The sequence below is a fragment of the Macrobrachium nipponense genome, chromosome 28 (assembly GCF_015104395.2).
Source record: "Macrobrachium nipponense isolate FS-2020 chromosome 28, ASM1510439v2, whole genome shotgun sequence".
In the NCBI taxonomy this organism is placed as follows: domain Eukaryota; kingdom Metazoa; phylum Arthropoda; class Malacostraca; order Decapoda; family Palaemonidae; genus Macrobrachium; species Macrobrachium nipponense.
This window is the reverse complement of record NC_087217.1, coordinates 57,693,965-57,712,645: the sequence shown is the minus strand read 5'-3', so window position 1 is coordinate 57,712,645 and position 18,681 is coordinate 57,693,965. Positions and strand designations below refer to the sequence as shown.

Here is an 18,681-nt window from a genome sequence, read left to right as displayed (position 1 = left end):
TAAGAAAAGACTAAGTAATAAATAATAGGAGGGTAGTTTGTTATAACTTGGATCCATTTGGTGCTCTTGTGAACTGCTGCTTTTCTTTTGTCTAGTAAACAAAAGACAAAAAGTGGAGGTAATTTGAGATTTCAAATGAAGTTATATATCATTGATGGAGCGGTGATGAAACTTCCTCTTGATTTAGGTATTAAAGTTTTCTTATGTAATTGATGGCAAGTTTAGAAGGAAACTTGATAAATATTTATCCTTAACTTTTTTTATTCCCTCTTGAAAGTTCTGTATGTATATATTTTGAACTATTTCAAGTGTATTTATAAAAAAGGCATATGAAAAATAGCATGCGCTCCTTACCTGTAAGCAGAAATGGTAGAAGGTATAGTGTTTGAGGTATTTTTTTTTTTTGGCCCTTGGGTTTTGTTGTGACTAGATTGTATTGATTTTTTTATAAGATGAGCAAGTGACATTCATGGAGATGGAAATGTCACATTTTTTCAGTTGGTGAAAGGACTAATACGCATCAAAATGTATAGGTTGGATTACTACTCTTGAAAAATGAGTTTTCTGTTAACGGCTATAATCTCAGGTTGTTGGGAATTTTGTAAATGTGTTGGTACTTTCAAAGTGTTTGAACTTTCGATCCTAAGACTGGAAGTATTGGCTGCTGTTGGTAACTATCATTTTTGTAGTTTCTCATTTATGCTTTGTACTGCACTCTCTTGTTCATGAAAATAATAACATTCATCAAAATTTCTTGCATTTAAAGTTAAGAGTAATGTGTTGAAGTATCATGGTGTTCACTTTTTTTCAGATCATATACAACATCTATGAGTGAATGCTGTTTTTTAATTCTGGTTCTTTACTCTTATAGGATGAAATTGATATGGAGTTATCTTCAGTCCCTGCTGATGGTTCTTCTAATATAGAAGGAGCTGTAAAGGTGCAAAGCAACCCTAAAGCCAATCTACATCTCCTCCTGTCTAGACAGGTATGTTTTGCTTGCTGCATAGTATTGGTGGTTGAGTACAGGAGCAGGTAATGCCAGCTCCCAGGACCACTCTCCACCTCTTCTACGCTTTAAATGTCAGATGCCAGATTCCTTGCATAAACAATTGTTGATTGTTTTTAACCGGTTTCCAGTTAGCTATGAAAAATACAGATTGATTGAAAATTTGTCATGTTTCTGGTAAAATTGAGTACTTATACAATTGTTTGTTCCTACAAAAATGCAAACCATAAGTTTTTATCTTTGATTATTTCTAATGAGTTGAAATCAGAAGTTGAAATTACATAACAAGGACTTCTTGCTGTCTGCTAAGTTGGAACTTATGTTTTTGTTTTTAGTGTTTGTTTACCATTGAGAAACAGTGTGGAGAACATGAGCAAGTGTATGTGGATCCCCACTGTTACTATTCCTGTGAAGGAGTAGGACCTGCAGCTGTCAACCTCTCCCTGCTCCTTTCAAGTGTAAGCTGCTTCCTCAACTGAGAAGTATAGTGATTGATGTACTTTCCCTTACCATGGTGACTGCTATCATCTGCTGTTGCTACACCTGTAAGGGGCTTATCACTTGAGTCACCATTAGCAGTCATCCTTTCCATGGTAGATACTCTGTGGCAACAACCAGGGTTATTGCTCCTGCAGAGGAGAGTAGGACACAGGCCAAGGGAAAGAGAAGAATTGCAAGCACTTTTCTCCTTCCTTCTCTCACAGGAAGTTCCATAGGGCTTCAAGTGAGTACCTTTCCCAGAATTAGGGATGTTAACTCTGTTGAGAATATTTGTGTATGATGTGCTTGGTGCTCATCATATGTTTATGATGTTTGTTCAGGTTGTGATGGGGTGACTTTGGAATGAGGTTTGATGATATAGACACTTGGTAGTGTTGATCTCCGAGGTAAATAAAGGCAGTTTTTTATGTCTGCCTTTGATTTATCTTGCCACACTGGTCTACATGATCAACAAATTATAGCAGTGTGGTTGTGGCAGGAGGGAGGAGATTGACGAGCAGTTGAGAAGATATTTCGTAAACATGAGTAGCATCAGTGAATGTGGCCAGCAGCTTGTGTTGCCAGTTTTTGGTGCTGATAAGGGATATGACCGCTGGAAACGAGCTGAAAGCATGGCAGTTTGTCACAATATTGAGAAAAAGAAACAAACTGTGGTCATTACCCTGTTGTTCCCAGAAGGAAGTGAGGTAAGGAGCAAGATTTTCAAGGAAGTGAATATTGAGAAGTTGACACTCAAAGATGGAATGAAAGTTTTGCTAAAACACTTGGACAAGTGGTACAAGAAGGATGAGATGTCAGCAGCATACGAGGTATATACAAGGTTTGACAGCTACAAAAGGGAGAAGGAACATACAATGGAGAAGTACGTTTTGGAATTTGTGAAGAGAAGTGCAATTCGGGAGAGGTACAAAGTAAGTATACCAAAATGTATTTCAACATTTAAGCTACTAGACAGTGCAGGGCTAGAGGTTAAAGATAAACAAATAGCGTTAACAACAGTGTCTTTTAGTGAAACAGATAAAATGTTTGATTCCATGCAGCAAGCAAGCCCTAAGGAAATTTTTTGGTAGGCAAGAAGTGTTATTGGGTGCAGTGTCAAACAGGAGTGAGAGTGAGACCCTTGCTGTGGTGATAAAATCTGAACCAGTATATAGTAGGAGGAGATAAATGTCATTACACGTGGAAGAGGACAGGGAAGGTTTAGAGTCGGAGGAAGAGGAAGCATAGCACACAGAAGCAAAACAATTAGGCAGAGAAATTCAGTTAACATATATGTTAAGGTAAGGAAATGTGTGTGTTTGGATCAGAGTGCCACCTGTCTCCAGCATGTCCAAAAAATTTGTATGTTAGTAGTATAAAGGAGGAAGAGTTTTATTCTGTATTTAAGTAGTGTAAAGGAGGAAGAGTTATATTCTTTTATTAAAAATCTAAAAATTATTTCAGTGTTGGTGACTATTAATTTTGCTATCCTGGACACAGCTTGCAGTTCAACAGTGTGTGTTAGTGATTGGTTAAAAGCATATGCACAATCTTTGTAAACTGCCCAAAACCCCTCCTGATGCTTCCAACAATGACTCATTAGAGGAAACCAAAGGGATATGGGAAGCACCAAATCCAGGTGATGAAACCTATGGAACAGTATCATGCATTATCTGAACAAAGAAGCTGAAGATGCTTGGTCATCCAAAGATGGTGGCATCTCCCTTCTCTTGTACTGACCCTTCTCATAAAACTTTTTCCATTGTTCAACCAACCAACAACGACAAATTGAACATGGATTACTGCACGTTGGGTGAGAATTCATAGACACCGTAGGTAAAAATCTCGAACAAGGCAACCCACTCACTCCAGGGCATTTCCTTTGTTTCTTAGATATTCCGAAGAAAGCTTCTTTGGTGAGGTAAAATTCTCCATGATCTCTCACAACTTATATAACCTACCAGATCACACACAGCACTCCTAGAGAAAAGATAGGAAAATGGGCAAACTAAACCAGCTTTAAAGAGGTAGAGAGTAATCACATCCTCTCTTAAAGATGGTAAGAAAGTACAGTAGTACCTCGAGATACGAAAGGCTCTACTTACGAAAAACTCGAGATACGAAAGCCAATGCGAAATATTTTACTGCTCTACATACGAAAAGTTTTCAAGATACGAAAGGTTGTTGCTGTAAAGTCCCGAGATTCGCCCGGACCACCGAGAACAATTTTGAAACTCCCGCGCCGCCAACCGAGTAAACTCGCCACCATCCTCCCGCTCTCCCATTGGTTCCTGATGCTAGTCACCCCATAAGGTCCTGCTCTCCTATTGGTCAGCATCTACCCCTTGTGCTTTAAGTATTCTATTGGTAAAAGGATGCTGTAAATTGAAAAACTTATTCATGCAATACATTTAATAAAAAAAAAAACATTAGGTAAAGATAGAATAAAGAATAGAAAAATGAATGGTTATTATACTGTTGGTAGTTTCAGTAGTGAAGAGAGATAATGAAAATTTATGGCTTACTGTGTAAAGTGATTGCTTGTCGATTGTTCGATACTCGTAAGTGCTGGATGTAAACAGACGTTTGGAAGCTTTTTTTTTTATTTTTCTTATTATTATTATAATAGTTAATGGTTACTTAATAATTATTTGACATGAGTACATGCAATACATTTAATAAAAAAATTGTGAAGTAGATATCATAAAATATAAAATAAATCAGACTGCCAACAAATACGTATTTTGTTCATGAAACTTACCTGACAGATATATATATAGCTGTATTTTCTGAAGTCCGACAGAATTTAAAAATTCGCGGCACACGCACGTGGGCGGCCAGGTGTAGTACCCATTCCCGCCGCTGGGAGGCGGATATCAGGAACTATTCCCATTTTCTATGCATATTTTTTTCTGTCGCCGGTCGGTAAACAACTGTTTACAGACCTCCGCCTAGGATTTTGAAACTTCATTAGCCACTTAAGTATCCTAATTATTCTTTCGATTATTAACTTGGATTTGTGGCTAGGCATACGCTATCGTAAATTTTTTCATTGCATTTGATGTCTGAAGCTAGTTAGCCTAGTTTCAGACTTTGTTGTCTGCATGGTAAGGTGAGGCTACCGGAACTTTCGATAGACACTCGCTTAGTATATATGACGTTTACATGTTTTCTTTGCATAAGGTAATTAGTGTAATGTGTGACTGATTACGGAAGAAGGAGGATTCATTTACGCATTTTAGAGCGTGTTAGAATCAGGAGTTTCCTCCACAGTAAAACAGAAGTTAGAATAATAAACCTTCTAACCTCCTGTATTTTATTTTGCCTAACCCTGTGGTATGGCTTACGAGCCTAGAAGAAGTGTCTGCTAAAGGATTCATCAAGTAATCTTAGACTAAAGTGCTCGCTCTCCAATCAGTGTTGTGAAGTGTAGTGCCCCTTGTGTTGTGGAGGGGGCGTCAGATCGGCCCCATAAGGCCTCTAGACTGGACCTCTGTCGGACTCCCAGGACTCAGGGAGGAGGGCATGTCAAAAGCCGCAAGAGGGTTACGGGGGCTCCCCACCGATCTGGCGTCCCTTCGGCAGAACCTGTTGACTCTTCCCAGGCTGCTAAAGATCGTGCACGTGTACGAATCTTGAAGGATTGCTTCTCGTCTCCGAGGCGTCCTCCCCACACAGGGGTTGGAGTTCGTCGGAAGGACTCGCGCCCCCTAAAGAAGCTTTAGAGAAGAGGACGCTTCACGTCCTCTCTCTGTCACGAGAGGATGAAAGAGTAAAGAGACCACATTTCCCTTTTAGAAGAATGCACTGGCTCTTTTCCTAAGGGACATTTAAGGAGGCTCATTCATCTTGCCAGAAGAGTGATTTGAGCCTCCTGCGGAAACCGCTCATGTATATATCATTTTATACATTATTAAGGAGGCCATTCATCTTGGCCAAAGAAGTGGATTTGAGCCTTCCTGCGGTTGACCGCTCAGGTTATACCACATGTATACATTATTAAGGAGGCTCATTCATCTTGCCAGAAGAGTGATTTGAGCCTCCTGCGAGTGAACCGCTCATGTATACATCATGTATACATAGGAGGCTCATCATCTTGCCATAAGAGTGATTTAGCCTCCTGCGATGAACGCTCATGATATAACGATGTATATCACTTATACATTATTAAGGAGGTTCATTCATCTTGCCAGAAGAGTGATTTGAGCCTCCTGCGAGTGAACGCTCATGAAGTTAGAGCTGTTTCAACCTCGCTAGCATTCCAAAAGAATTTGGTAATCAAGGACATTCTTGATTCCCCAACCTTTTGGAGGAGCAACTCAGTATTCGTCTCCTCTCCTCATTGCGCTCCGTATACGTTATGTAACGTTCGCTTTACTTCGATAAAGCAAGCTGATAAGTTTTGACGGCCGGCAAGCTGCTTTGCACAGTCAAACAACTTATGTCTCTGGTCGGCATAAGAAGGGCAATTTAGACGTGAGGAAGCTTTTGGAGGTGCTCGACGTCCTATAAGTAGAGACATTCTCCAGGACGCTCGGCAAGCACCTTGCTGAAGACGAAAGCCATACGTCTTCCTTTAGTGTTCACACTCTTCAGGAGCAGCGTGCGGCTCTCCATGGGAGACTCGCATGAGGACGATCCCTTAAAATATTCAATGTCATACGCAAAACGCGGTTCGTCATAACATTGAGATGTTGGCAAGGTCGCTCGCCAGGACGCCTCTTGGCGGGCCTTGCATGCATCAAGGCGCTCAACGAGTTCCTCTCTGAAACGTCGTTAGAAGACTTGGTGTTCTCTGCTCAGACACGCTCGTAGCTAAGCAGGACGTTTTTTGAGGACGCTCAGCAGGACGCTTTCCAGGACGATAAGCAGGACGCTTTTGAGGACGCTCGGCAGGACGCTCAGCAGGACGCTCAGCAGGACGCTTTTGTGGACATTCGCCAGGACGCTTCGGTGGAAGCTCGGTGCAGGACGCTTTTGCGAGAGAAAAAGACTTGTTGAAGGCGTCTTATTTGCTGTTGAGGACATTTCTTTACAGAAATTTTTAAAAGGAGGTTCGGAGTTAGCGGAGAGACATACCCGAATTTTTTCTTCGATCCCTCTTTCCTCTTCATCGATTCTTTGAGAATCGGGAAGAATTATATACTCGGATTCCTGGGTGACTTTCGGTCATGTTAAAGGGTTTTCCCCATTAGCAAAGTGCTAATAGTTTTGTCAAGTCAGGACTTTTCGTTTTCCCCTTTGTCATTTAAGTGGGGGACCCCTCATAAATGGGGTAGTTCTCATTGACATAGATTTTAACGTTTTTATCGTTTAAGCGGATAAACTCATTAACAAATTTCGGAAGAGCTCTCATTCATTTTCAGAGGCTCATCCGGGGTTAAGAGAAAGACTTGTAGCTATCCAGGAAGTCTTTTGTCCATATCATAAGAACATTGAACGTCTTTTCGATCCTACGTTCTCTCTTGATGATCTCTATTCGAATGTTACTCCCTTTTGCTTGGAAAAGTCTTGGCAAAGAGTCAAGGAGTTCTTTTAAAAGTCTCGTTCATTAGAACGTGGACAGTCGTTTTCTTTTTCTTTCTCTCTTCCTCGTCCAGGAAAGATGTAGTAGAGAATTCGATGTTCAAATTACTACAATACTTACGTAGTTTATCTTTGGCGTCATTTTGCTAACGCATGGGTCGAGTCATATACGCATATCGTATTTACCTCTGCGGATAGAAGCCGAAAGAACTGTTGTTCTATGTATTTATTTGAGACACTCCCTTCAACCTTCCAAGAGTTTTCGGAGTAAGAACAACTCTTCAGGTATTGTTACGACAACACCAACTCAGCTTCTGTATTTAGCGAATTCTGTTTCGTTTAAATAGGCCTGCTTGAGAGTTTCCTTTTGTTGCTCGATAATATCATACCTATTGCCTTCGTAAAGGGAGTAGCTGGCAACTCAGGCAGATAGTATTCTGTTCACCATTGAAGCTTTCCTTCGAGGAAGACTTCTCCTTCACTCTTTTTGATAGAGATCGAAGGTGGTGGTCGATCTCCAATCCTTATTTTGTTTTCTTGAAGGAAAGAATTAGGATGGAGATCGTTGTTCAGAATACTATAAATATACTACGTATATTAACCTCTCGACATTGATTACTAACTTAAGTAGTTGGAATTGTCCGAGGGGTAGGGCGCATATCCTAGTTTTATTCTACGGAGTTGCCGACTTAGACGAGAAGTATTCTAATTGAACTGCAACATCAACTCAGTTTCTGTATGTAGCGAATTTTGTTTCGTTTAAATAAATGACTGCTTGAGAGTTTCCTTTGGCTCGATAATTTCATACCTACCCTCCCTATTCGTAAAAGGAGTAGCTGGCAACTCAGGCACATAGTGCGAGACGATGATCAGGCTGCTGTTACTGTGATCTACGCAGAGTACCGGCTAGCTCGGTGTCATTGCGCGGTTTTTGTTTACGTCTCTCTCCCTTGCGGGAAGGGCTGAATAAACCGTCTCTCTGCCCTACAATCATGGATTTTAGCCTCGGGTTGAGGAAATTTCCTAGTAATCTTGAATGATCATACCTGCCGTTTACTTATTGAAAATTTCAACAAGATATCTCTTATACTTGTTAGGTGCGGGTTTACCGCACGGTAACATTCTGTACGAATCTACCGCGGCATAGCACTATAATAATGCTCTCCTGCTTATGCAAAGCGCAGCCTTATTTAGGGAAGGAAGCAGGCTGAGTGAGGGATGGATAAGTTTGCTGGGGACCATTTCCTCGCTGGAGAAGCTTGTTTTCCCTGAATAAACAGCAATTCAGACCTCTACAAATTTTCCTCACGAAGAAATTGGAATAACATCAAAGATCTTGTAATTCTAATTTTCTCTCAAACGGCTTGAGGATCACCTCGGTGATAGCGAGAGGGTGCCAGACATCCGAACAGAGAACAGATGTTCTGGCACATTGTCTGAAAGAATTGGAAGCCAAATTGGTCGGCTCTCCAGTTCCTCGAAGGGTGAGTTTGGATCGACTGGCCCAAATCATCTCGGATAATTTCTCAGCTCTCTCATAGCTCGAGAAGAGAGAATTGCTTATGGGCTTGGGCACGGAACGTAACGATCCTCAAGAGGTTCGTTAAACTAGTGCACGTCCGTGCGGGTCTTCTCGATCGAAGGCAACAACTACTGACGTTATCTGAGTAATCCTCACTTAGAAGTATGTCGAAAGTGAGGAGAGACGAGGGCGTCCTTTCGTTAAGTTTTTCGTAATATTGAAGACGAAGGAGCTTCCTCTTAAGTTGTTCCCTTATTCATGATCCTAGAGGATTAGCTTTAGTCGCCACATGTTGGCCTCTAAGAGGTTAGATTCACAGAGGTCAGGTAATTCAGAGAATTGTCCAAAGACCCTTCCCGAGAGAATCTGTGTAATCTAACATCGTCACTTAGTGAAGTATCTAATATCTCCTCTCTGACTCTGAAGGCGTTCAGACTATCGAGAAGCGATAAGAGCTTCAAGATTAATGGCAGTCTCTGGCCAAGGCAAAGCCAGTGCTGCCTATTTTTCATTTTTCAATCGGAGGGGCCGTTTCTGGAGATAGTGAAGGGAAATGACTGTTCCTCCACCTCGACCTCTGTGAATTTCGTTATGGTTCTATCTTTCTTTGTATGAAGTATGAGATAAGATAGAAGTCCTAACTATTGTAGAATATGCAAAATATGTTGTTGACGGCCTCTAGGCTCCGAGATTCGGTTCTGTCAAACAACAAAGCTTCACGATCTTTGAGGTCTGTGAGTCTCTGAAATTCTCTGGATCAAAGGTTCCGGCATGGAACTTAGACGTAGTCTGAGTTTCTGATGCCAAAAGCATTCGAACCTATCCTTTCTGCGAACTTAATACACGTGACCAGAAAGGCTAATATTCTAACCGCTCTAGCCACGGCAAGGAGGTTAGTGAGGTTTTAGCCATCATCAGAGGTTTTGGCTTTAAAGGACATAATGCGGTCTGTCCGCTAAGCCTTCCGTTCTTGATAAGAAACGAAAACCTGTCTAACCATTGACCCAAGGAAAGGCTTGGAGACCAAGGGTATGGCACAAATTATTGGGCAAGGGCATTAGAGAGTCCTGTGCCCTGTAGGGTCTCTCAAGTTTTATCTTGATAAAACTATAGAAAGTCAAGGTCAACAGAATCTTGCGGTGTTCCGTAAAAAGACCAGACTAGTTCATGTCCAAGAACACCATGGCATGATAGCCAAGGAGTTCTTTTAAGAGGTCTCATTCATTATGTTTGCATAAAGATTTGAGATTTTTTTTCTTATATCAATGCTCAAGAGGTGAGGGCGCGGCCTCGGAAGCATTTCAACAGAGCATGACACTCAGTAAACATCCTGAGTGCCACGCTTTTGCGAAGCAACTCTGTGTTCGCTTCACACTCCCGACAATCTGCGGTGTTCCGTAAAAAAGACCAGACTGGTTCATGTCAAGAACACCCTGGCATTATAGCCAAGGAGTTCTTTTAAGAGGTCTCATTCATTAGGTTTGCATAAAGATTTGAGATTTTTTCTTAATATGAATGCTCAAGAGGTGAGGGCGCGGCCTCGGAAGCATTTCAACAGAGCATGACATCAGTAAACATCCTGAGTGCCACGCTTTAGCGAAGCAACTCTGTGTTCGCTTCACACTCCCGACGGGATGTGAAGACGACATTTCAGATCCGTAAGTCGCTAGGACCATACATATCCGTAGATATATTATTGGGTGCAAGAAGCAACACGAATCCTATCCTATAGAAAAGGGATAGGTGTGCTTTTAACTTTGAAGGGTTGGTCGCTTGAGTGCGTTCCTTTTCTTTAGCCTAGAAGTTATGGAACTAACTTTGATAGGTTAGGTCAGGTGGTGGTTTTAGCTTCGGTGCCCTCAGAAGTATGGTCATATGGTCTAGTCACATTGTGGTCGCCCACCCCCGTTGACAGATCATCTAGAGCGCACCAGCATTACAGGTCTCTACCTCGCTGGCAACTCTAGTAACGCAGAAGCAGACTTTGGTGACAGTAATCACGAAGTCGGCTATGCTAACAGGTCACGAACCAAGATGTATATCATCTACTTAATTTAGTTTCCCAAAAATCCTATTCTGTCTCTTCCCACCATCCGAAGGTGGGATTCAGCTATATATATATCTGTCAGGTAAGTTTCATGAACAAAATGTTATTGTTATAATACAATTAAGTTTGTTCATACTTACCTGGCAGATATATATAATTAAAGTGCCCACCCACCTCCCCTCAGGAGACAGTGGCACTGATAAAATATGAATAGAAAATGGGAATAGTTCCTGATATCCGCCTCCAGCGGCGTGGGAATGGGTACTACCACTGGCCTGCCCACTGCGTGTGCCGCGAATTTTTAAATTCTGTCGGACTTCAGAAAATACAGCTATATATATATCTGCCAGGTAAGTATGAACAAACTTAATTGTATTATAACAATAACATTTTTTAGAATTCTTCTGTTTTATTATTACGTTAGGTATACGTATGTTTCATTATAGCTTTCAGTAACTCGGTATCTCCATTAGGTAAAGATAGAATAAAGAATAGAAATGAATGGTTATTATACTGTTTGGTAGTTTCATTAGTTGAAGAGGGGGGGAGATAATAATGACAATTTATGGCTTACTGTGTGCTAGGGAAAAATGATTGCTTGGAGCGTCGTTCGATACTCGTTACCGACGGGTAAGAGCTGAATGTAAACAATCAATTGGAATTTGGAAGGTTTGTTTTTTGTTTGTTTGTGTATTATAGTTAATGATTAATTAATAATTATTTGAAATGAGTACATACTGATTATTTATACATTTTATTGGCATATTCTAAGCTTTTAGCTCTTAGGTTTAGATGTCAGAATCATAGACTAGGCTACAGTAGCAACCGCTAACATAGGCTAGGCTTATTGCTAAGGGACATATGCTAAAGTCCTAATATATGCAGTAAAAATGGGTTTGAACATTACATGCAGTTGAATATTACTCAAGTATGTACAGTATTTTGCCTTTTTGGAGTCAACTTCTTTCGTCGGATCGGCGTTGTAACCCTAGAACATGTGTTTTAGGCCTGGAAATATAATTTACTGGGGTGTTTTTGGAGGGCTTGGAACGGATTAGCCATTTTAGATGTAAAATGTGTTCCAAGATACGAAAAACTCATAATACAAAGGCCGCCTCGGAATGGATTAATTTTGTATCTCGAGGTACCACTGTAACTGATATGCTCACGAGATCCCCAAGGCATCGTGGGAACTCCCAGATACCACATGAGCAAATACAGGTGCCAATATTTCCTGGATCACAGAAGTTTTTATTAATTTTACTGGATTTCAAGCTGGTGCTAGAAGATTACCCTAATGGTAAGACTGAAGGCTTTTTAGTTATGAAAAATACAAATTTATTAAATATTTGTCATTTAGGTTTGGTGATGGTAACATGTAGAAGTCAATGATCTTATGTATGGGTGGCCTTGAGATTCCAAATATGTAAATGGAAAAATATTAGAGGGAAAAATGCAGAATAACTTGCTTCTAACTTACCTTAAAAAAGATTGATTTGGTTATTTTTACTCTAGAAAGGTCGCCATTAAAATCCAGCCAATTAATCTACATTATTTATTTACAAGAGGCCGTTGAATGGCCATGGAAAAAGTAAATGCAACTTGTCCGCATGTGGACCAATCCTATCTCTCACAATAGGGAAAAGCTAGCCATAATCAGATTAACGTCAATGCTGGTTTCCAAAATTACTCATAGTTATCTTGCGTTAAGGAAGCACTTGCGAGTGATGAGACATGGACACATGACTCGGCAAAGATCTGGAAGAGAATAAAATAAAAACTTCTTGCACAAAGTTACAGCTATTCACTTTTATCTAACACACTGGGGTAGGAACTCTAGTGTTTAAATGAAATATTGAATGGAGACTTAAGCTTGAACAGGTCACAGGGGTAGCACGTGCCCCGATGATGACAAAGGAATTTCAATAGAGTAGTGATAAAAAAGGAGTTTTGAAATTGGAATTAGCAAGAGTCGTCTTGGAGGAACAGGGCTGGTTGGATTTTGCACTTTCTAGACGTACCTTTAATCCTTTGAGGCTTGAACATGGGTCGTGATGTATGAAGGGGATCCAACCAGCGTGTTTAGACAAAGGGCTGACTTCCCAGTTAAAGGAGGGGACACGTCTGTCCTCCTGGAGTTACTAGCTTGGACTGAGAATGAGGCTAGGTGTTATGGGATGGCCTGAGCTGCGCCTACAGCCTCCGGCATTGTCTGGAAAGATGCAAAAAAACAACCAGCAAATTTGGGGGAAAAGAGGTCTTAGGCTAGGAATCCCTAAAGCCCACATCAAGGCCTATCTAATCCTGTGACTTGCCTTTCTTACTCTAAAATCGAGGCCTAAGTTAATGGCTTATCTTCTTCCCCCGCTCCTAAACGGAAATGCCTTTTCTGGCATGCGTTCTCCCTTCTACAGTCAGCTGATTTGGAGAGAATGGCTGCGCTTCTAGCAATTTACTAATTTACTAATTTAACTAAGTGCCTGGTATGGGCAGTCAATGCTAAAAATTGTCTCCAAGTGGTAGGAGGTTTTAGCCCATATTAACTCGTGTATGGGCGGAATCCTAACCATGTACCATGAATGATGAACTTCCTGCACTAGAGAGTACATCTAGTGAAATGGTTGCCAAACATCTAAATGCTTGGCACTCTGCAAGATAAGCATTTATTGCTGCCGAAACTTCTGAGAAAATACAACAGGCACTAAGACAGAAATTAAGGACCACTGGTAAAGTCCTTAAGAATAGCGGTCAAGTCAATTTTAAGAGGGCTGTTTGGGTCCTCTCCATGTTTGTTTAATCTTTGCATATCTGCCAAATCTTTAACAACAACAAGAGAGATAAAATTATTTCTCCCATTACAGATATCGAATATCTTTTTCGTTACGCAGAATTTTAAGTCGGTTACATTGGTTCATGATTGATAAATGTATTATGCAATAACAAGAAGTGGAATCAGATTTTCTGTTAACATGGCATCACATTTTGGTGCTGTTGCCAATATTTCAAACAGCTCCATGTGCGTTTAAATCCATGGATAAGCTGCTTGACTGTCTTCAGGGGGCAAATTTGGTGGTCAAGGTATGTTTGAAGGCATTTCCCCTTTCAGCAAATATCTTAATTTCTTAATATCATAGGTAAAGAATAAATTGGTAAACAAGGAAACATGAAATAAAGCATAACATAGTGTAAGTTTGAAGTGAGAAAATCAGCAATCATATACAAACAGATTCTTTCTCTCTCTCTGTTTTAGAAGAATAAAAACATCATATGCCACATCAATGTTTTACAAAATAATCAAGATATATTTCATGTCCTCATAAACATTTTTAAAACTTGTTTGTTCATATAAGAAACAAACCTTCTGTCTTAACATTAGGATAATCTTCTAGTGCCAGCTGGAAATCTGGTAAACTTAATAAATAAAACCTGTGTAATCCAGGAACTATTGGCATCTGTGCTTGGTTTATGCAGTAACTGGATGTGGAGAAGAAATGGACTGAAGACAATTCTTAAGCAGGGCAGATTAGGAAGAAGGTTAAAATACCAGGAAATGAAAACAACCCCTATAATCTTATAATTATAGCCTTAGAGTTGGTCTTAAAGACATTCAAAGGTCTGTCACACATGCAACAGGGCAGATCTTTAAACGCCATGCTAGAGAGGTCTCTTCATGGTGGCAAAACTATACCCCAGTTGTACATTAGGCTTATTATGGAATGCCAGAAATATCAACAACTAAGAACATATTTTAAAAACCAAACAGGCAGTACCCGGTTATCGGCGATCCGGTTTTATAGCACTAGTGTAGTGCCATAAAATCTGTAATTTACGGTGTCACGACGGGACAAGTTCTGGTTATCAGCGCCATAAGGCACCTTGTGGTGCCGATAACCGGTTATCATTGCCATAAATCACTGAGTTTTGGTTAATATCAGCAACCCGTGGGAACGGAACCCCTGGCGATAACCGGGGACTGCCTGTACAGTGAAAAAAAATGTATGGTGAAAAATGGAAAATTTCCTGTAGAAGCAATTTTTAAATATGAGACTTTCCCAGTAATTATATAGCTATTAGTTTCCATGGACGGCAGCCTAATTCAAATTTTGTGGTTAGCACTTCAATAACTCAGTGTAGGTAGTATGTATACTGTGCCGTCCCCCAACGGCAATACTAGGAACAACTTAGCAAAGCACTTCATTCTGTTTCCTGCTGCGCTTGATTAAACATCAAGCGCCTTCAGCAGCTTGTTTTTATTTTCCGGTTATATCACCGGATTTCGGTAGTGTTACACAACCACTGGAACGCATTCATAGCCTTCGAGCAGGATGAACTTGTCCTTTGTGTGTTTAATTCAGATTATCATCAAGCCGGATATATGTATTCTCCGATAATAGTTCTTGAATGTAACTCCATTCAATTAGGCCTAATACTTTTGCACATATGTTTTACTAACCGGGCTTATGCTATGTGCAAACCGTCTGTTAATAATTGCCTTAAGTAATCTTGATTTTACATCATTCCTTTAGGCCAAGCTTTTGTGTTTAGATTTTGTTTGCTGGCCATTGGTCATTAGCCTGACACCAGTAAATTACCTAAAAATAAATATCTAATGTTATTCCATTTTGTATCTTAGAACCTTTGCATTTGTTATTTACAGACTGGTATTAGGCTGCATGCAAGCCGCTGGTTAATAATTACCTTTAAAAGTAATTCGTGAAGGTTGCATAATTCCCCCAACAACACAGTCTCCTTTTTCATCTTTGTCGACACTAGGTGATCTTTCGTTAGTCACCACTTGAACAGGACATCATGAGAGTCAAGAAAGAGGTTCTTTGTAGTCCTCATCGGGAAGTTTCAATCACGAAGACAGATGCGTGGCGAGAAGTGGCAAGTTCTCGCCAACTTTTGGCGCAGTCAACTCTACTCAGTTCTCTCTTGCATTTCCGCAATCGAACCAGTTGTAGGAAGAGAATGCTCTGTTTGGTGGGTGAAACCTCTGCTCTCCCTTCAAGAAGCGTCTTTTTTGCTTAGGCGAATACGTTTTACTAAGTCTGAATTGCTATCATCACTGCAAGTTGATGATCACGTGCGTTATCACCCACTCCCGCTTGTTCCCAGAAGAGCGGACAAGAACAGTCATCCTGAATAAGAGGAACTCTATGGATTACTCTCCCCAGAGTCCGGATGCGAGAGTTTATGTTCTTGGTTTAATCTTAGGGTCTTTCCAGTCAGTGTGTTTTGGGAACGACTAGTTCGGTATGAACTAGTCGTCTTCTGTGTCCTATTTTCATAATAGAAGCTTTCCTTTGGGATAGCTTCACCTTCGCTCTCTTCATTAGAGAATGAAGGTCTGCTTCCAGTCCCTTATTTTTTAACTCTTCTCGAAGTGAAGAAGAATTAGGCTGATGCTTGGTCAACAGGAGCCTACGAATATACATATTTGTATATTTTTGCAACATGCATCTGTTATCTTTTGTACTGTCCGAGTAATAGGTGCATGCCTGGAGGTTGATTCTTCTAGTGTGTGACCGAGACAAATAGTACCTTCTCTTAATTTCCTGAAACTCAGGACAGCCTTCCAGGCCTTCCAAGAGTTGCAGATTTTTAATTGGATTTTAGTGTTGTTTTGGCAACAACACCACAGGGTTGGCATTGCCACCGAACCAGGGGGTTTCTTTCCCACTTGTTTTGGTTGACATGTACATAGGTGCTCAAGGATACATGTTGTGCACTCGATAGCTCTATAAGACAAATGCATTCCAATGCGGAATGTGCTACCAGGCAACTTGGCCTACAGAGTTGAGTAAGGAGCAGAAACTGCCTTCTTATTGCGTGTTTGTTCGTCAGAGTAGTGTTTCTCCTCTGTCGAGAGTTAACTTAGAATTCGGATCTCTGCCCAGCCATCACAGACTCAAGTCTCTGGTTGGCTTTGGATTTTCACTTATGGTTCCTATTATGTACTCCACATTTGCCATTCCAAGAATCATCAGACAGAGAACTGTCTCTTTAGACTTATTATCATCTTTCTGTTTGCCCCACGGTACAACAGAAGTCCATAAGTCTGCTTCGTCGCAATTGATCAATAGGCCACTGCGATGATTCAGAATGATTTCTTAGACAAACACAGCGGTTTTTTGTCTTCCGTATTCTTTTTCTATTTCATAGAAGTGTTCAGTTACATACTAGTTGTTCACCCCAAATTGGTGTGCGTTGGAAGACTTAGGCTGATAGCTCTGCTTCCTGTGTGAAGAGAGGAGTTCCTCCCAGAACTTGTCTCTTCCTCTGTCTAAACGTGTTGTCTTTTAGTTTATATGGACTTCATGTTTAAGACATTTGTTGTGGATTTTTTTTTTTTTTTAAAGCAAAGCTAAGGATAAAAGAACAAGCTCCTCTTCCTTAGTTTTCTGGTGTTATTTGCTCTTTACGCCCATTATGCCATTAAACTACTTGAGGCGTAAGCGATCTTCGCTTATTATATGTTTTTTGTAGGCTTAAAACGTGTTGAATTTTTTCAGTACCTTGTGACCATTTTAGTGACTGGCATGGCATTGCAGAAGGAAGCATAAGATGTTCTCCTATTATTATCTCTTCACCTTTTCAGTAAGGTGCAGAGTTTGGAGAGCCAGGGGGTACAGTGTACCTGGACCACCCACCACTTTCAGTGGATGGGTCTTGACTGAATTTCAGTTAAGATGTCAGTTTTCTGGTTGTTTTCTTTTAGTGCTGCACCCAGGGCAAGGGTGGGCACCTATGGTACATACTTTACTAGTCATAGGAGCATTCTCCTCGCTGCAAAGTTTCCTCTAGTAGGAGGCTACTTCCCGGCTCTACCGCCACGCCACTACAAGTTAAGGTGTGCACCAACCAGAGGCAGTAGCTATTCATTTGCATAGCTCTCTTAACTGATAAGAACGACAAGCATTGTTGTTTCAATGCTAGCAACTTTTATATTTCAAATTCATTACATAACGTAATGCTTTGGAGTAGAATATGTCCATGATCCCACCTTTCAATGTGGAATCAGCTATATAATTACTGGGTAAATCTTATATACTTTTATGTATCGGGGCCTCGTTTGAACCGAATACGTAAAGGGAAAAATATTTTATGGAAATGCAAGGTCACTGGATTTTAACTTACCTTAAAAAAGGGGGTTTTGGTATTATTATTTTTAGAGAAAGAGGTCGCCAGAAAACTCGGCTAATTACTTTACATATATTTATTTACAAGAGGCCGTTGAAATGGCCTGGAGAAAGAGTAAATGCAGCTTATCCGCACGGGGACCAATATTATCTCTCACAAGGGGATAGCTGGCTAAAATGAGATTCACGTAAATCCTGGTTTTCAAAATTATTCATATTATCTTGTGGTAATGCAGCACTTGCGGGCGCGAAGACTTGGACACATGACTCAGCAAATCTGGAAGAAATCCCAGATTAGACACAAAATAATTAAAGATTTCTTGCACAAGTTACAGTTACTCACTTTGTCTAACACACTGGGGAGGAACTCTTAGTGTTAAATGAAATATTCAATGACTTCATGTGTCTGGGACGATCACAAAGGGGAGGCATGCGGCCACGAGGCAATGAAAGGAACAAAGGAATGTTCATTTGAGCATTAGGAGGTTGAATTGGGAAATGAAATCAGTTACTGGATTCGAAAGGAAAGAACTGGCAACATGACTGATTCACAAGACGTACCTGGATGCATTATTGGAAGTGGACCTTTGTAGGGGAACTGGCATCCGTTTTGTCTGAGGTCTGGGCGCGCCAGTCATGCCGTGGTAGGCCTAATGGAAGGCTGGTTGGGCAGGACGTGTGTCCTGGGTTACTGACTGGAGCCGACTGAGATCGAAGGCAGGTGTGTTTCTTGGGGGATGGGTTCAGTTTATCCCCCCCCAAGAGCAGGGCATCCTGGAACAGAACATACGGCCAGTTAAGGGTTCACAGGAAAAAGGAGCTTAAGACGTAGGCCTAAGAAGTACCTAGCTAGCTACACACTTCCCTTTGGGATATGTCCCTAAGGCTGACAAGAGACTCTATTCCCCCTCTCTACCAGGAAATTCCTATCTCTGGCTGGCATTTTCCCCTTTGA

The 18,681-nt window shown here is 40.8% G+C and overlaps 1 protein-coding gene across 1 annotated transcript in view; it reads right to left on the bottom strand.

Moving 5' to 3' along the window:
• Positions 1-18,681, bottom strand: part of LOC135201202 (transformation/transcription domain-associated protein-like) — a 204,832-nt gene that overhangs the window by 128,742 nt on the left and 57,409 nt on the right. The window contains 1 exon segment of the mRNA XM_064230080.1: positions 1,411-1,638. Coding sequence (XP_064086150.1) covers positions 1,411-1,638 — 228 coding nt within the window.